At 41.4% G+C, this 20,503-nt stretch overlaps 1 protein-coding gene across 1 annotated transcript in view; it reads right to left on the reverse strand.

The window, feature by feature from the left end:
* LOC146988453 (spermatogenesis-associated protein 16-like) overlaps positions 1-20,503 on the reverse strand; it is a 108,626-nt gene that overhangs the window by 48,991 nt on the left and 39,132 nt on the right. Inside the window, exons 6-8 of the mRNA XM_085775275.1 lie at positions 18,884-19,043; positions 14,540-14,678; positions 5,671-5,841 (exon numbers count right to left, since the gene is read on the reverse strand). Of these exons, the coding sequence (XP_085631401.1) occupies positions 5,671-5,841; positions 14,540-14,678; positions 18,884-19,043 (470 nt within the window). The remainder of the gene's footprint in view (positions 1-5,670; positions 5,842-14,539; positions 14,679-18,883; positions 19,044-20,503) is intronic.

The raw sequence follows: 20,503 nt of genomic DNA on the forward strand, positions 1-20,503 counted from the left end.
ATTTAAATTGGCAACAAAAGTAATGAGAGCAAAGTGCTCCGCGTTATTTCAGCACCACGACCACGGACAAGGAAAGGACGAGACATGCGGACAGACAGACGTCTACAGGCGCTGATCCTGTCGGTGCTGCGGTGCTGGAGCAGTAGGCAGACAGCTGTCTCCTCCATTATTAAAATCTGTAAATAAGCTGCGAATAATATCACATTTTAGTTGTGCACTCTCGCTGTGTTTTATTTCTCTGTTAAGTTAGGACGTACTCATAGATCGCCTGTTTTGAGGCATTTTAACCCGAGGAAAAAAAGAAAAGAGGAGGAAAGTGATTGACAGACGTCAATCATCAGGCTACGCAACTGGGCGCACGTCAGGAGGAAAGCAGGAAAAACAAAAGGACATTAGAGACGCTAAGAGAAAAGGAATAATACTGGGAGAAGGAAAACGAGGGTCTATTGATAGTTTGCGGGCCGTTTTCAAAGGTAAACCTACGTTGTTTTGATATTTCCTGCCTATTGTTAAATAGGAGCGATTAGTACCGTCGCGGTGTGGCATGATACGCGCATCAGTGGTTGTAGAGCGGATCAGGGGTCGAGTGTGTGACCGCACGGTGGACAGAGCTGTTTGTGTGTGTGGTGGATGTAGGCCTGTGTGTGTATGATAAGGTGAAACCTATGACTTATTGTAGCCTACTGTCTTTTACTTGGTGGCTGGCAGCTGGGGGCCCCCCTGGTGGCTGGGGCCCGTTTCAATTGAAACGGTTGAAACATAGGTAAGGCCGCCTATGGTCATATTATATTGTTCATCATGGCTGTTGATACAGTATACATTCATTCCAAACCAACATTTGGAGGATGAGTACCGTAGTATTTCTATTTGTCATACTTTGATATTGTATTTTGTCAGCAACCAAACTAGCAGTTAACACAACAATTAACTATTTGCCGCAAGATTTTCCATTTTAGAGACTGGAGGCCCAAGGAGTCATGTATCCATCTGTTTGTATCTTACACTACATCTTTGCAAGTTTCAGACTGATGCAGTTGTCACTTTCTCACTTAGCACCCACATTATATATGCATGTGTTCATCTCTGTTTTAAAAGAAGTGTGTTCAGGTGCAGAGTTGTGGTATTTCTATCTTGAGACAGCAAAAAGTGATGGCATGATTACCCAGCACAAACCTGGTTAAACCTATTATTTTAAGGGTGCTTTATTAAGAGGGTAATATGTGACTACATATAAGGGCACACACACACACACACACACACACACACACACACACACACACACACACACACACACACACACACACACACACACACACACACACACACACACACACACACACACACACACACACACACACACACACACACTAACTCCAACCCCTTTGAATCATTTGCAAGGAACTGAACTGTTTATTCTGTCGTTTAATTAGCAAACGTGACAGGGGCATACCCTAAATGCATTTGTGGCACACACTTCAGACCATAATTTGCTTTGGATCATTAAAACAGTGCCCTATCACTCATATCATCTTTTCTGCTTCTACTCCTGAGTCTTTGTCTCCTACAGGCTCATGTTAAGAGAGGCCTACACTTAGGATAGATGAACCAATTAAAAATGACAAATTACAACCCATGACAAAAACACAGCCAGTCAACAATTAGAGATGAAAACTGTGGCATTGATTAGCAAAATGCCTAATCTCCAGTACATCTAGTGATCCATAACAGTCAGCGTTTTGTTGCATTTAAGATGGATTCTCATTCGTTTTTAAACCTTAATCTCAAAGAGGAACTATGCAAGATTTTTATCTTTATTAGGTTCAAATGATTAATTTATTAAACAGCTTCTGAGTAATTATAATGCTTATTTGACTTATTACGGGGAGAACCTTGCCTTCCACCTATAGCGTCTCTTGGCCAAAAACCAACCGTGCAATATCAGCGCCTCTGACCCAGTGTCCCAGCTCTGGCCTCGGCGGCACCATGACACATGACCTGTAATGAGCTGTCACTTGTTTATGACAGATAAGACTACACAAATATACATATTGTAACACGTATATGATATCAACAGATTATCAACAGAGCCTTCTCGCGGGCTTTGTTGAAAACAAATGCACATGGCCGGGCTTTTAATAAAGCCAGACATGACAATAAATTCTTGAACCTCAAGTACTTTTGTAAGAGTAATAACCACTGAAATGTCCTTAGTTTTGAGAATTTTCATAGTGTTTTTCTTTGTGAGAACCTTGGTAAAACATCCATGCACAGCTCAATGCTCAGGTGAACCACAGTTTGGCTCTTCTTGGGGGTCACTTCAGTCAAGATGGATGCTGTGTGTAGGGAAATGACATTTTCAGATGTCTTACATGTTTTTGAAGTCAAAATTAAAACGGATAAATCACAGTTTTTCTTGAGAGACTCTTTCACAAAAATGGATTTTTCTCAGCTTTCTAGAAAAAAAAGTGGTCTTTTTGGTGCAACCAGGCTCTATTTGACTTAAGATAAATCAAGAATAGAACAAGGTACAAACAAATGTTTTTTTCCCTAGTTATATAGAGCGTCTCCTCTTTCCTTTGAGCTACAGTATTTGGTGTTTTCAGAGTCATAGTACAAAATATTCTGTGGGTCTTGAAATATTACTCAAAATGCCCCAAAACGCTGGCACATGGCACTGACCATTTTATAAAAGGGCTGGCACTCAATGAGTTAAAAGCCACTGTTATACAAACATCAAAATTAGATCATTTATCCTTTTCTAATGATAAACTCTCGAAAAATACTCTCTGTCCATTACAAATATCCATGTGATTTTGAATGTTTACTTAGAGCAGGCTTTAACATCTTAGAAGTCCATTGTCATCATACATCTTATCAAAGAAGCAGGCACTTTCTGTCCATTTACCATTTCTGTAAATGGTAAATGGACTTGCAATTATATAAAGCTTTTCTTCCACTCAAAGTGCTTTATACTAGTCACATTCACACACACATTCATATAATGCTCTTTATCTACATATTGCACATTATTGTACCTAACCATTCACACAACGATGATACATCGTGGGTAAGTTTTGGGTTCAGTATCCTGTCCAGTATACTTTGACATTAGTTATGCCTAAAAAGCATTTTGTGCCCTCATGTTAAACTTCGATCTCCAAAGTCTAATCAGTCCATCTACGAGTCCAAATGAATTTTATGTCAAATCTCAAGATGATCTCACAAGGTGGTTATGAGATATCAGGAGATAGACAGATTCGCTCCCATGCATCACAGAAAACAAGGACTCAAACTCATGTTGGCTCTTTTTGGGAACAAGTCACTGAAGCCACTGAAAACCTACCTTTGCTATCATGTAACGCACTACTTCTCACTTTTCAGATAGCCCCAGTATGACTTTGGGAATACTTTGTCAGGCAACCAGCTTTAACCTTAAAAGAGTGTGGAAGAGCACTGGTTGTGACCTTGTGTGTGTTTGATGGACTGTCATGGTCGGCGCGTAGTGCTTCAATAGTCAAGTCTAAATTGGACTTTTAAAACAATATACAGTATGTCAGTCAGGTCAGGAGCTTTGGTGAAAGAAGTTTGCAGATGCACATGGATGGAAATGGAATCTTCTGAATTTCCCTGGCTGAGGAATGGCATATTAGAGATCAGCCGCTAGGTCAACATTTGGCCTTTTTGGTAATGATCTGACATGTGCAAGTTAAGCTAAGGTAGCTTTTTAAGGTAGTTTTGTCATGTAAATGTGAGGCCATGCATACCTGCATCGCCACAGTCATCCTTCAGTTCTTACGCTCTTCACCTCGCCTGAGTCATCTAACTAGCTGCTGCTAGTTAGCTTGGTCTTTGTTGTGGCTACTGCCAGCTCGAAATTAGCTCCACTGCCCCCGTTGGTGTTAGCCGCTGGCTACGTGCGCAGCGCTAATTTTGTGTGCTTTCGCCGCTGCTGTGCCGGTTGACCAGGTCGACACATCCTTCCTCTAACTGTACCACCGTGCAATTGGGAAACTGGAAGTGGCACCGTCGCAGTTCTCTGGGTTTTTTCTTCCTCCCAAACCGACGACTGTGAAGAACAACCTGCCCCTGTTTCAGGATTTTGTCGTGGAGCTAACCTCGACATGGAACAAATCGCTGTCTACCAGCGCTACGGTGCACGACTATGGACAGTTTTTGGACCTGGATGGAGCTGAAAAAGCTGGTTTGGTCAACCCAAACCATGGAGGCGTCCCTGGCAGCACATCTGGCCCTAGCCCAGAACCACTGTGTAGGCAGTTCATCTTCGCTTCCATCCAAGCACTGCAGGTTTTCCACGTCGCAGCTGGAGAAGATTTACCGGACACAGGCGAGCGCGGCCTGCGCACTGAGCTTGGCATTTACGACTGCTGTAGTGCTGCTCAGGCTGTTAAAGATGCAAGCGTCTCAACGATGGACTCAATCTCGCTGGCTGTGCGCGTCACGTCACCTCCAGAGGAGGCTGATGATAACTCTGTCTCTGCATGTCTGCTCTTCTCCTGTGGAGGGAACCCAGTTTACTACAACAAGGGTTCCCTATAGGGAGGGTGTCTTTTCGCAAGGTGTTGCAGTCAGCTTGTTAAGAACAAGCTAAATGACAGCTGTCTGTGGAGGCTGTTTATCTTGCCACAAATCACGAGCCCCTGTCTAACAGTAGGCTACCTGAATATAGTGAATCAGAGCAGCAACAGGAGGAATCACTCATTCAGCTTGATTTTAGTGAAAATTTTAATTTGTTCCTGAGTTTATTGTGACTTTAATGTTGCTGTTCCTACTGTACAAACAGTTACTGTAGCATTGAATAAACTCATGTTGGCAATAATTTGTTGACATAAAAGAAACGTCAATTAGGACAGGATAGAGACACTTTTTATGAGGTGGGTAAACTTCAAATAACAAACACTGATTCATTTGTCTTCAGAGATTATTCACAGATGGATTTTAAGAAAGATGCCTTACTCGTTAAAAATCTTTGTGGAAAGTTCAATTGAACATTTTTTTTTTTAAATCAGCATCATCATTTAATGTAGTACAGTAGCCTGTCACATAATGATGTGCTGGTGCTCTGATTTTTATTGTTTGTTATGGTTTTTTTAAACAGCGTTTCACCGTCTCCCATCTCTGTCAGTCAGCCCCTCCTCCTGCTGGACTCGGTCTCTCTCTTGAGCACACGCTCGCTGGCACACACACACACACGTGCGTATGGAACGCTAATGCACTATATCGCGCTAAATATACAGTGTTCAAATTACCCCGCGATCTCTTTTCTTTTTAAATATATAAAAATAAAAAATAAAATAAAAATAAAGAACTACACTGCAGCACAGAAACATGTGGAACTTGTATAATGTTTTTATTACCAAATAGCAATAGAAAACCTTGTTTTCCCAGTTTGAGGTCCTCAAAAATAGACAGCGACTTGTATACCAGTTCGACTTATATTCCGAATTTTACGGTATAGCATTATTTGTTTATGTTTGTTGTGTCAAAATTCACTAGCACCTCCTATAAACAATCCAGCCCCCTCAGCACCCCCCCCCCAATAATAATTTTCTGGTGCCGCCCCTGCAACACACACACACACACACACACATGTGCACAGCCATCCATTAAACATTTCAGTTATAATCCACCGACATAGAGGCAGCTGCTTACCAGTGGTGTGTTTTCCTGCTGTGTGCTGATCTGGGGCAGGTAGGGAGCGGTGGTGAGTTGAGCCTGGCAGCAGTGCAGTATGGTGCTGTGCTCTCTGTGGTAGCCAAATGTAAGCAGCAGGCTGCCATACTGAAGCCACTCAATCAGACCTGAGCCCGCATGCACGCCTGACTGGGGTACAAACAGAATGTACAGGTTGGACGTGCTGCACGTGCATGGATGATGAGCTGACAATGTGAGCAGTTATAAGTCTAAGTGGCACCAGCTAACAGGGTAGACATACAACTGGATAGACAAGAGAAACACACTGTTTTACCAGGCTACACTTGAAGGAGGGAGGGAGACACAATTATGTGTATGTGTTGTGTATTTCACACAGATTCAAACACTGAAAGCCTACTGTATGTAGTGTTGCAGTTTATTACCCACAAGAAGAATGACAGAAATATTTGTGTAAAGAATGAAAAACAATATTGACACAATAAGTCCTCATTTGTGAAGATTGTAATCTTCAGTTTGATCATTCTAATGTACCGTAGTGCTTGTGGCATTGTTGAATTGTATTGTGTTTTGTTGACAGGTGCTTCTATTATTCTGTCTAGCCCATTAAATGTCAACTAAATGTCTCTGTCTGTGTAAAATGCAACACAGTTTAACAGCAGAACAGATTGCAGCCTGCAAAATGATCATACACGAGTCACTGCCCTTTTAACCGTTTCAATAAAATTGAAGTGAATGCGCTTCTATAAGAACCGTCCAAAAGTATTTTTGTAGCCATACCACCCATACTGAGGGTAGTACACAATTGCATAATGGTGCATACAGTGTGTGTGTGTGTGTGTGTGTGTGTGTGTGTGTGTGTGTGTGCAACACAAGCCGCTGTCTCTACACTGTCTATTCGCTGCCAATTTGACGACTCTGTTGCCACATTTAGCAGATTTCAGACGTCCTAAAAGTAAGTTTTGACAAACAACCACAGGGAGCACTGTTAATGTGTTGACTCCCGGAGCCTTTGGCACGGCTGATACTTCTTGACAAATCCACAGAGGTCTCATCACAGCGCTTCCTACACACAGAAAATTCTCCCTCTCTGCTAAGAATCTGTTCTTAGCTGAGGGACAGATAGTATTATATGCAAATTAGCATATAATGTCATCTGGCACCTTCTTGCAAGTTTTGGAACAGCCAAAAGCGAGTCTCGTTGGGAGAGAGTTGGCAGTTACTGGTCAGGGAGTTGTGCAGAGCAGACATGGTGGTGGATATTTCAGATTACAAAGCCAAAAAAAACAAGAAAATCTTTGTTCTTGACAGCAACAATTTTCTCAAGTTGGAAGTGATGAATCCAGTCCATACCACTTGTCAGCAATTTCTGTGGAAGGCCACTGGACCGGATTAGTTTTAAAGGTGCCAATAATTACTGCAAACAGACACACAGATGATGCTGACAATGAAGCACTAGCAGCACTAAGCCAAGATGCTGGAGAAGTGGCAGAATGACACAACCTCATAATGTCTGATTAATGTACTAGCAAGAAGCATGAACAGAGACTTACCTGCCTCATCAATTCTTTCTGATTCATTTGTCACACTGAATTTCCTTAATTGAACAGAAAAGTTTGGTCTGTAAGTTATGACTTATGAGGCTCATCTACAAATTGAACACAAGCAACACATGGGCCAATTTAGACCTTGAATTAAGAAAAAATTAAGTTTCATTATTGCTTGTTTACATCATTTTTATTGCTCTGTTTGCTATTGTGTATTCATGATTTTAGACACATATTAGCACAGTAGAAAGTAAACAAAAATATCAATGCGGGTTGATGTCTTCCACTCCCTCTCCATCTGAGTCATGTGACAACTTAGCGCCTGTTCTGTCTGATGTTTGTCAGCTCTTACTGTGGCTGTTGTTGCATATGCATTCTGGTTTAGGATAGTGCTCCAGTAATGAGGTATTGTTGTTTTCACCTTGTGTGTCTCTGTGCATCATTATGACAAAATTAGCTCTGAGAGACTGCCGCAGGTACGATCACATTGACATTCCTGTGTACTGCAAGATACTGTCACAAAACTGTGCAGTCGAGATCAAAATTAAACTTAAAGCAGAAGTAAGCGGAATGTTTGTGTTAATATAAGTCTAGTAACTAGTTATATTTTCTGACAGCAATCACTTATATAGAGAGTTTGGTCTGAAACACGGGTCTGTCAGTCACTCTGCTCTGCTGTAAGCCGAGGAGAAAACTTTCCTTGTATCCTACAACCTTTATCCAATGAGGAGAGAGAACGGCATAAAGGGGCGGCCCTCTCTGTGTGTGCAGCCAAGGGATGCGCGTGAATGTGGTGACGTAGGGACGAGGACCAATAGATCCATGACGAGGGCGGGGACTGCTAACTCCATCGGCTGACAAGAAGTTAGCCAAAACCACCGGATCGCTTACTTCTGCTTTAAGTTTTGAAGATAGTTGTGACATCACTTGAATACTGAGTACTCATGTAATCATGTGTCAGCTACGGAGCCGTCATGGCTTGCATCATCATGGCAGGTTAGATCCCACGGCATGATGATCTCTAGTTATGTATATAGCCAAAACAAAATCTGTTAAAAAGCCCTTGAATGCTGGTTGTTAAAGGGATAGTAGCATTTTTTTTAAAGTGGGGTTGTATGATCTACAAATTACCTAACCAACTCAGGTATCCCTCCGGCCCAGGGTTAGCGCCCGCCGATCAGCAGCTGGTTAGGTCCAAATAAAAACTGCGTTTTTCCTGCACTTTGAAGGGCTGGAAAAAATTATATTATAGCGAACAATGGAACTGTGTATTTTTTTCAGGTAAAACCTCTTTTAGGCCGCGAAAATAGGCAGTTTCTTTGGGTCTGTTCACAACACTGTATGTTGTAAATCTCTGGCCAGGGCTATGGCGGGAGGAGTGCAGAGAGTCTTCTACTGCAATTAAAGTACTTAGGGGCTATTTGTAGATCATACAATCCCACTTTAAAAAAAATCTACTATCCCTTTAACACCACAGTGAGGAAAACAACAAAGAATATTGGATATTTATTTTTATCTCATCAAATTGTATTTTATCTTTTACTATAAGTGTTCTCTTTTCATAGTTTTGGCCACCAGCTCTGTGATTCTCTGATAAAATTGCACTTAGCAAGTTTTTTCTGAGATCTTGACATGCTGAGATAATATGCCTTTTTATAACTACTTTCACAGGCAGCAAAGAGGCTATAGTGATGCCATCTTACCTAAGCCACTTTATTTACATCACATTACCCTCTCAAACTGTACAACTTATCATTCCATGAAGGTTCCACATCATTTCAAATGCACAACTTTTCAGGCGTGTCTTATGAAATGCAGCAGTGTATAATATTACAATTTACACCTGCGTTTGACAGGTCAAAATATTTACTGTTCACTAGGTCTATGGAACAGGCTGACAGACTGTTGCAGGTGTTTAACCACTGTCCTTACTGCAGTTTATTATACCCATTTCACCTCCATGATATAATCAAGTCCAATGTTCTGGGCAAAGCTACAGCTACTGGTGAATATTGAGAGGAACTGAACAGGACAAGCACACATATATGCAATAATAGCTCAAGTTATTTCATCAGTATAGAACATATGCTGGAAATAAGTAACAAAGAAACAAAAAATGAAAATCAAGCCTGAGAAATGAATGTTATGTCTGCCATCAGCCAGGAGGTAAGGGCCCATAATGAAGCAACAGATGGAGTGCATAACTTTTCAGAGAAGAAACTCATTCATGGTCAGTGCTAATGATGCATATAATTAATTACATATGATTAACTGATTAATTATGACGTTACTGACTGAGTGTATCATTTTCAGTTTGCAAATTGAAGAGTGTCTGCTGATGAACAAAGTATGAGGCAGTGTGAGTAAAGCTTAATATAAAATAACACTGCTTTTGAAAGACCACCAGCACAGCCATGACCACTACAATCATAGATCCTGCTCTTTCTCCTTAACCTTTACTCTTCTCATCCCTCTAATCTGTTCTCTCTAGTGCATGTCTCACTTGTAATTTTTTCTAAAACTCTGACCTAATACGATCTCATTAGCTATTAGCCCCCTGTACCTGCTTAGTTGATCTGAGGTCCAGTGGTTTTCTTTGCAAGGTGAGCACGTTCATGAAAGATATTCAATCGGCCTCCAGGCTACAAACCCATGTTTTTGCGAATGAACAAACTGAACAAATCACATATCAAGATGAAGTAGAGTGTTGTTTGATTGTTGTGTAATCAAGACAATGAATTAATGGACTTGGAGCGTTGAGAATTTGTGGGATTGTTTCAGCTGTGCATGATTAAGCCCACTTTGGAGAATAGCCAGTGAGCTCTGAAGTCAGTGCCAAGGTAGGCAGATAACAACTGAGTCTGTCTTCAGATGTATTCCCAAAATTCTTTTGAGAATGGAGTATTGCATTATTAGTATTGCATAATTAAGTATTGCATTATCCAGTGCAGGCATAGGTGTCAGATACGCTGGGGACATGTCCCCACCACTTTTTGTCATGAACAATTTTGTCTCCACCACCAAATTAACTTAACATTAGCCTAATGAAAGAGGGAAAAAAATTTAAGTACAAATAAACATATGACCGAATAGGCAGCCGAAACTGCTGAAACTGTGTACTGCACATAGCTTCCTATAGGCAGGAGCAAACTCGCAACAATCTAGTCTCTCTGTCATCTCTGCACCGTGGGGAGGGGAGGACAGGTGATTTATGATGTTAAGTGATGATTCAATAATCATTATGAATGAGGGTGAGTAGGCTATATGATGCTTAGTGTTTATATCCAACAAGTCACTGTTTCAAAATCAACATCTAATCTGTCCTAACAAATTAAAGTTTAAGACGTGTCTGTTTGGAGCAGCTGCTGACAGATGTGCAGCTGACAGTGACAGAATTTCCTCACTAAACCTGAGCCACCATCGGATCCTCCCTGGTTCACGTGGTGAATACAGGACAAGGTCCTATGGCCTCTTATATTCTGTGTTTTTCCTCTCTTCAAATTATTGTTGCTATATGAAAAATAAAAACTAGTGAGGAAAAATAGAGATGCGCAAAAAACACGAAAATTGAAATACTGCAGTGTATAGCCTAATAATTCCTAATAATAATAATAATAATTCCGCTTGTCGTGCCCCAATTGTCATGTCTCTATGGATAGAACTACGTGTTCTTCTTCTTCTTTTTTCTTTTTCTTTTTTGTGGTCCAGTCGAGAATTAACGCTCTTAAGTCCCGCATGATCGACTCCAGGTTTCAACACCCGCGGATCGGACCGAGTTGGGTCTTTGAGAACTCTGGCACGAATGACGCAGCTTAGAAAGTGCTCAAACAGGCGATCGTGAGCTTTGAGAGGTTTTATACATTCAAAAGAAAGAGAGAGAGAAACCTCCACATGGAAGGATTAATCACTGCTGATGTTTGTAGAAGTAGGCTAGAGGCCTATGTCCTGAATTATTACAAAACAGAGAAATTTTATGTAGCAGCAGTGACCCTCATTATAGAGTCAGAACCACATTTTGCGATGATTCTTTGAAACAGTTGAATCAGACTCCTCCGAATCCAATCAAGCACTATTTGGGGTCACCTCTAGTAGTGTTAACAAAAGTCAAAACAAACGGAACATAATTCCCAGCATCCCTCAAAAGACACTCCAGCATAGGGTTATATATTTCACACTATCATTCTCACTTTGAGCAGTCATTCACATTTGAAACAAAATCTATCAATAGTGTGTGTGTTCATCTCTCTCACACTCTGTTTAGATAAATGAACACAAATAGGCTACAAACGCACACACATTGGCCTCTCGTATTCACCAATGGTGCCAATCGGTGTTTTATTTTAAAAATAGTTTTAACTTTGAAAACTGACCAGATTCTCTCGTGTTTCTTTGTTTGACTTCCTGTCAGGATTGACGCGATGGCTGCAGAGCGCGAGCCAGCCACTGAGGTGTGTGCCGCGGCGCGTCTGGTGTGAACGACACATTGACATGGAAACTGGTTCTGCTTCTCAGTGCTTCGGGGCTATTTGCAGCGCTTCCACGTCCGGTGTGTCCCTGGCATTAATCTCGCAATAAAAAGATTGACGCTGTTAAAACTGATTTGCGTTAACGCGATATTTTTGACAGCACTAATATTTATATTAACAAATTAGATGTGACTTTTGAACCAGCAGAGAATTATCATGCATTTCTGTAGTTTTCTGCAAATCTTTGTCTGTTTTGGTTTTATGGCCCACAACTGCACTGTTTGGTTCAGACTCACCACACTCATCATTAACCGTCTTTTCAGGATGCAGCAGACAGCTCTTTTGAGTGAAAAAGCTCTGATTAACCTAAGGTGCACTACCTTCACAGCCACAAGCGCAGATAAATAGGCAGTGAGCATTTTTAAATGTTAGAGAAAGATATTTTTTTGAACAAGTGGAAGAGATCCACATTCATCATGACTGCAATTGCAGGATGTGGGACATAGCAACTGTTTGATGGCACATTAGTCATTTTAACTTTTGAAGGTGATAATGTCAGCTTGTTGACGTATTATCATCACAGTCTCTTCTCCACTCCAGCTGCTGGTGTGATTATTTCAAGTTTTGCTTGTGCTACACGGACAACATTAGCATTAACAGTTGTTTACTTACCATACCAGAAGAGTCTGCTACATTTAAAGTGTAGGTTCAGCATCAAAGCATCAAAATTTCCAGTGGTAGAAATCAAACGTCTTATTTTTCTACTATAATTTCTCCTCTGCTTAGGTGCTAATCTTTTACTGCAAATGCAACAATTACTGAAGGTCAAAAATGGTAGTCAAGTAGCTGCTGATGCAAATGTTGGAAATATACAAAAAGCTACTTTGAGACAAGTGAAATTAGTACAGCAGGGCTGTGTCTATAATTGTAGGGGGAGACTGGGGACAGTTGCAACACTTTTTACACTTTTCTCAGTTACTCAGAGACTATTTGGACTAGGCTTACCAAACTTTTATAGATTAAACATACATTTGTCAGCTACTAATTAGTCATACCATTTAAAGATGCCGTAGATGACCATTTAGTAGCCCGGGCGTTTAATATGCTAAATCGACTTGGACCCCGGGCGTTTATAAGAACCAGGCGCGTATTTGCAACAGGCTACAATTTATTTTTGCAATGAGCAGCACCAGACCATCATGCAAAGAACAAGGATTTCCATAGGACCACTGGAACAAAACTACTTTTTTCCCCGACACATTGACATCAGACAATAAATACAAAGACAGTTTGTCTGTGTTACGGCGACACAGGGAGCTGATCAGAGCAGTGTTATGAACGATAGCGGGAGGAGGGGAGGGGGATGGTCGGTCGCGGTAATTTCAACACTGTACAAGCGCATTTATCTATTTGTCTTTGTCGTCCAGCGCAACCTGTCCCGCTAGCGCACCTGTGTTTGTGTGTCTGTGTGTGTCCGCCTGCATGCGAGAGAGAGAGCGAGAGGAGGGGCTGACTGACAGAGGTAGGAGTCGCTGTTGAAAAAAAACTTTTGTTTTCTGTGCCAGACTATGGTAAACACTTAATCGCCCGGGCGTTTAATTGAACCGGCGTTTATTATGCCAAATGAGGTCGGACCCCGGCGGTTATTAGAGCACAGGCGCGTATTTGCACGCGGGCGATTATTTGGTCATCTACGGTGGTTACATATGACACATCAATCACAATATTCATTTGAATGGAAGAATCCAGACGTTGCAACTGACCCCAAACGTGGGGACAGTTGCAACACGGATCAGGGACGGTTGCAACATAATAAACATACATTAAATTTCACTAATTAACTTTTGATTTTTGTCTCAATAAGCAAAGTATTCCTAAAATATGCATTGTCTTACAATAATACTATAGTATTATTTAGTTATTTAGTAATATTTATCAGAGAACAGTTGGAATTTTGTTTTGCGTGGAACATAGGCCTTGAGTCAATGTGCAGAGGTTAACAGTGGTAATAAAACTCAATAGCTCAGTGTGAGACAAGAAGAATGGAACTATTTGCAATACAAGAAACTTTTATAAATATGTACTCTACTTTTGGATGATTTATTCACTGTATGACATCAAATAAATTTACTTTTCTCTAATTTTCAAAGGAAAATATATGTGGCTACGTCTGTCCCATAGAATAAGATACAACTACAAATTGCATATTTCATTATAGGAAGTTATCTGGAGAATTATTTTGAAATCATGGTCTCTCCTGGTTTAATATAATTGGCTGTTCTGTTCATCATGAGGGAAAAAAATAGATACATTGTGCCTATTTTAAGCTAAAAATGTTTAATTTTATACATTTGCATTTGCATATTCAAATGGCAGTTGATGCAACCGTCCCCACCCTGTCAGTCATGACAAAACATCATGTACTAGCTAGACACAATGACACTGACACATGCTAACCATGTCATTTGATAGTCAACAAAACAGTGATTCAAACTAGGTAGGTTTGGATTAATTCATACAAAAGGTCAGGACAGTTTGACAAAAATACAGCTCATGAAAAAAGCTACTTTCATACCCTTAAAACAACTTTGTCTCAGTACAAGCATGGAGCAGATGCTGAATATGTCTTTTCTATTATTGGTGGATAGAGGGTCTAACTGTGAATGTGCAGTGTGAGTGTCATCACTGTAGCATGTTTCTGATTGGAGAAATAAGGCTTGTTGCAACCGTCCCTTGTTGCAACTGTCCCCAGTCTCCCCTACTAATGCAGCTTGTTGCCAAGAAGACAATATAGTGTGTAAATAGAAAACTTAGCAACTCTGTGTCGTGTCGTGTCGTGTCTGTTCTTCCACTCACATTTATCTGGGTGGCTCGCATCAGATCCAGAATGGGAAGGATACTTTCGTACATGTTACGTATTGCCTGGATTTCCACCTCTTGAAGCTTTTGCTGTTGCAGGCTGAGCAATGTTCCTTTTCTTTCTGTGTCTATTTTAACAGAACAAAGATATGAGTCACTGGCTTTCTACTAGGATGCACATGATTAAAGGCCCCCCCCCATGAAAATCGTGTTTTTCGTGCTTTTCACATGTTCCTGTGGCATTTTTCTTGTGTTAGAGCACTTATCAGCAGAAAAGGAAGTGCAAAATTGCATTTCTGAGTTTTTCTGCCTTCAAATTGCTGTGAACCAATGGCAGACGCAAACTGGCAGTTTCAGGGAGACTGGAGCTGACGTGTCACAGCTCCAGGGGAGGGCACTAGTGCTACAAGCTCCCGCCCCGCTCTGCATCTGGCTCAGATGTGAAAGGTAGCTGTCAAGGTATAACAGGTATAGCTCACCTGGTAGAGCAGCTTTCACCGTGAGCAAGGGCTATGTTCCAGTCTGGGATCGAATCCCAGTGTGGAGTTTTACGCTAAACGTACTGAATCTGTAATTGTACAATGTCCAGCTGTCAGCGAGCGGGGGGTGGGGTGCGAGGAGGTGGCTGGGCGGGTGCAGAGCAGCGCAGTCTCCGCCCCCCCCTCCAGAGGTGCATTGCTAATGAGCTGGATTTAAAATGACCAAAAAGGGTCGTGGGAGGGGGACTTTAACAATTTTTTGTTAACCGATAACAAGCTTACGTCATCAACTCATGGGGGCGTGTCGACACGTGCAAACTTCCACATGCCTTTAGTCATATTTTGCTGCAAAAAGTTACACAGGAGGACTGACAGTATGTACCAGTTATGCAGCACAAAAACAAAAGGACGGTGCTGTGCTCTCCAGCTGGTTCACCTGTAGCCCCCCTCAGCTCCACAGACGAGTTGTCAGAGTGGCTCTGCTGTTCCTCTCTCCAGCTTGGTGTTTGGCTGCACTTTGTATAAAAATAGTTCAACATTGGACAATCTAGCTGCCATCTGAGAGCGATCAGCTGAGTCAGAGCACAGTGGTTGTGGTGCTGCTCAGCTGTTGCAGCGCATACGTGTGTTTTATAACGGCAAAAAACAAAAAAAACATCATCATTGATCGCCCCCGCGAGCGTTTTAATCTTATTGGTTAACGGTTAATAATCGGTTAACGAGCATCGGTTATCGGTCAGAAATTTTTTTTTAAATGTGCATCCCTACTTTCTAACATTTCTCTGGCCAAAGCGACTTGAACTCCTGGACAGTATGCAGTTAACTTCCACTTCTACAGAGATTACCTTTGTTTTTACAACATGGAAACATCAATGACATTTCCTTTCATGGTAGTCATTCAAGAGCTGTAAGCAGAATGATTTATTTCTGGGCATTTTGAAATTTGAAAATAAATTTGATAAGTCTATTTCATTTTCTGTTTAATCTACTATACATTCAGCTGAAGGCTTGGTCACTGCCCTCTAATTCAGTGAAATATGACTATGTTCTTTTTTGACAGAAAAATATTTGAAGATCATTGAGATTCCATCAGCAGCTCAGATAAACATGGCCAGGAGCATACTGAACACAGACATTCCTGTCATTGTGAACCCCTGTGCACAACAGCCATTATAATAGAGCAATGACTAATACTATTGACTGGATAGAAACCATCATGCCACTAGGCATTAAAACCCCCTCTATAAACACACGCACACACACACACACACACACACACACACACACACATATATACATCATAGAAGCCTGTTAAATAGAAAAGCATGGATCTTTCGTCTACTTCAGGGGTTCTCAACTAGTCTCACTCTGGGCTCCACATTTTCCCATGGTCATTAAGTCGCGACCCACTTTTATAGAATTCAAACCAAGAATTTTTTTTTAAAGCCTTTAAAAACTTATTTTGCTTTTTATTGAGCAAAGTGCATTTCAGAGCACATGAATGAAACTGAGGAGTTACCATGACAACTGCATGTACGGAAGTGAATAAAAAAATATCAAACTGCACAAAATGGAGACCAACAAAACAATATATGTGACCCGATCCATCAAAATGAGTCACAGTGACCCAAATTTCAAAGTTGAGATTTTGGTATCAATGGAAAGATTAGAAAATAAGCTTTAAAATGATACCCTAGTCAGAGTCATACATTTGATGGTTTTCGAGATGTGGCCATTTGAATTACGATCTCCTACTCTCTTATTCTGTTCTAAAACCTGAGAAAATAGCAGTTAAAGTTTTTGCCAGTGACTCTGGCATCTGTTCCTGTACCACGTGATTACACACAACCTATACGGCCCCTTGTTGTCATAGAGGCAGCATTCAATGACCCTCGGAAAGCAGAGAATCTCACGATTCAGATGAAGTTTACAGCTCGTTTCTATCATAAACGGTTCAGAAGTTGTCATGTTTTGTTGACATTTTGTAAAACATGTGCAAGCGTGTACGTTTGGTTTAGCATCGATGCTACGCTCTGTTAGCGTCGATGCTACTCGGTTTAGCATCTGTTTCTGTACCATAGACTGTAAAAAGAATGGACGTAGCATCCGTGACGTCACCCATTGGTTTTGGGGAGTCGTTTTTGTGACTCAAATATGGCGGCCTGAACAGCGCCATGTCGGATTGGCCGGCCGAGAACCCGCCCACTGGCCTCGAAGCAGCTGTCCACGGAGCTGCTCGGACCTGTCACTCAACGTTTCCGCGCCCTAATTGGCCAGAGTTTTAACCTAATAACAGTAAAACTGTAGAGTTAAAAAAAAAATCACCCCCCTCAGAGTGTGTGCGGGGGTAGAAACTATCGATTGAGACGAAAAAACGTTCTGACACCAGGCTTTTAACATGTTTACTGAGGATGTAAAGTCGGCGATTTTAACATGGGGGTCTATGGGGAATGCTCCCTTCTGACACCAGCCCCCAGAGGAATCCGAGGGGATTGCAGTTTTTTGAACGCGGAAGTGAGCTTCACTTCTCAGACCGACAACTGCCCCCTTGTTCTGTACCCGTCCCTGCTCGCCATAGAGGCAACATTCAATGACCGTCGGAAAGCGGAGAATCCCGCGATTCAGATGTAGTTTACAGCTCGTCTCTATCATGAACGGTTCAGAAGATATTTCATGTTTTGCACCGAAGCAACACTCATTTTTAGAGGGTTTAAGTTGCAGGTCAACTTTAATCATCATTTACGTGCCTTTTCTCAATTATCTGGACTGTGAAACTTTGGGAGATTGTTTTTGAATGTCATTGCTTTGAAATTAGGGTAAAAAAATGTTTTTGATTTTCTATGGGTTTTCCATGTTATCAGCTGATTATCTAAAAATAGAACGTTGCGACTTCCGACTCATTTTGATGGAACGGGTCACATATTTGACTTCTAATGCATCTCTGCATTCAGAGCATGTTCACAAAAGTGAATAAATATCAAATTGCACAAAATAAAGACCCACAAAACAAGGTATTTTCACTGCATTCAGGCCACATTAATAAGAAACTGATATTTTTGCATTCAGAGCAAATGGAGCAAATAATAAGAAAGTGAGGAGGACCATTACAACTGCATGTGTTCACGTGACGCGTGCCTTTCAAAATAAGTAATTTTTCTAAATAAAAGACATGTCCAACATCAGATGTGCATTAATTATTTACTTTTTTGACCAGCTGTCTGCGACCCATCCAGAATGGGTCCGCGACCCACTTTTGGGTCCCGACCCACCAGTTGAGAACCACTGGTCTACTTAATATTATTTATGCGTGATTCATGCGTGATGCCTGAATGGGAAAACACAATTTTCTTAACAAATCCTGCCTACCCCAGTTTTAAAACATCAGGAACAACAGCAGTTCATATTTAAAGCAGAAGTAAGCGGTCCGGTGGTTTTGGCTAACTTCCTGTCAGCCGATGGAGTTAGCAGTCCCCGCCCTCGTCCCTACGTCACCACATTCACGCGCATCCCTTGGCTGCACACACAGAGAGGACCGCCCCTTTATGCCGTTCTCTCTCCTCATTGGATAAAGGTTGTAGGATACAAGGAAAGTTTTCTCCTCGGCTCAGAGCAGAGCAGAGTGACTGACAGACCCGTGTTTCAGACCAAACACTCTATAGAAGTGATTGCTGTCAGAAGATATAACTATTTAAGACTTCTATTAACACAAACATTCCGCTATCTTCTGCTTTAATGTCGACTGAAGATAATACCTTTTCATGTAAAACCATACATTTAATTCCTGCAATATGTATTCACTAAATGGGAAAATACAATAAGCCCAACTTAACAGCAATTACTGCTTCACTTAACTAGCTGTGTTCACAAACCTGGAAGAGTGGGCCAGATGCTTGAGTACATCTTCTTGAGGAGGAGGCCATCTTCTCTCTTCTTAAAACCCAGGGAGATGAGGTAACGCTGGGGTACAGCATCAGCAGTCAGCCAGTCAGTGGTCTCAGGGAGGATATGGCCACCTTTGGGGTCTGGGCAAAAGGAACATCACAACATAGATTGGTAAGGATGATTCAGTATAAACCGCCAACACTAACCTGAACACTAACCCTACTCTATCTGAAGGTGATACAGACAAAAATAAATATGTTTTTATCTATTTTAGCAGACATTTTCTGTCAAAAATAAGAATCTTTTTCAGAATTTAATCCATAATGACAAGAAATCAAAATTCCAGTAACATGCAAACTCCACATAAAGCAGCATTTGCAGCAATGCGGCCGGTGTGAAAATATATGCATGATTCTCCACAGGAGCCCAGCCAAGTTCGCTGCCACACGCCACACCACACGTCACCACACGCATTCAGTGTGTTCCTGGCAGCTATCACTGATGAGGTCAAGATCTTGCTGAGATGATGATATCCTAGCCAGGGAGGAGCCATCAACAGATGTACAGTATGAGTGGTCATTGATTAGTTGGTAAGTACGTCTAATGTTAAATTGTGCATGAAAATACTCTGCTTATTGACCCCCTCTTCTTTATCTTTTTCACAGTCTGAGTGCTGACATGGACACTAGGAGCTCAATTATTAAACTTGTTACAAAGTGATTTTCTGTTGATTTACAAATTGACCAATTCTTTAAAGCAGATATCATCGGCACGGCCGTTTCGGCTAATGCTGTGTTCAAGGCAGGCTTTTGAAACCGTAAGTTAAAGCTTCAAGTCACAACTACGACTTGGTAGCGTTCCAGGTAACCCGTAGCTCGTGTTTTTACCGTCCTGTTGTCTGTGAAAGTTCCCTATAACGGCCACTCGTAACTTCCGACCCGTGAACTCGTACCAGATCGAACTGGTATGACTTCACAGGAAGGAAAAAAACAAAGTACGAGTTTCCTTGAACGCACCATGAGTTAGCAGCCCCCGCCCTTGTCAGGCATCAATTGGTCCTCGTGCTACGTCACCACATTCACGCACATCCCTTGGCTGCACACACAGCCCTTCATGCCGTTCTCTCCCCTCATTGGATAACACTTGTATCCCACAAGGAAAATTTTCTCCTCGGGTTACAGCAGAGCAGAGTGACGGAGAGACTCGTGTTTAGGCTGAAATACTTCATGTAAGTGATTGCTGACGGAAAAGAGGACTATTTAGGACTTATATTAACAAAAACATTCCACTGATATCTGCTTTAAGGACTAAAATACTTCTAAAAAGTTATACTGCAGTATATGTCTGTCATAGCTGTCTACAGTATGATCCCAGACAACCCAAATCTTAATTTTAGTTGTAAGAGGTAACAGAGCAACTAAACAGTTTAGATGTAACCATGGTTTTAACTGGTTTTATTTGGGAAGAATTGGTAAGTTGCAGTAAGTTGGTAAGTGTTATATAAATACACATACCTATTGCTCAACCCTATTTTGACATTATTCCTTCCTTCTCCCTCACTACCCATACTCCTGAGTACATCAGTTAGTGTCATGATAGT

Source organism: Trachurus japonicus, chromosome 4 (assembly GCF_045865225.1).
Source record: "Trachurus japonicus isolate A0001 chromosome 4, Traja_1.0".
Lineage (NCBI taxonomy): Eukaryota > Metazoa > Chordata > Actinopteri > Carangiformes > Carangidae > Trachurus > Trachurus japonicus.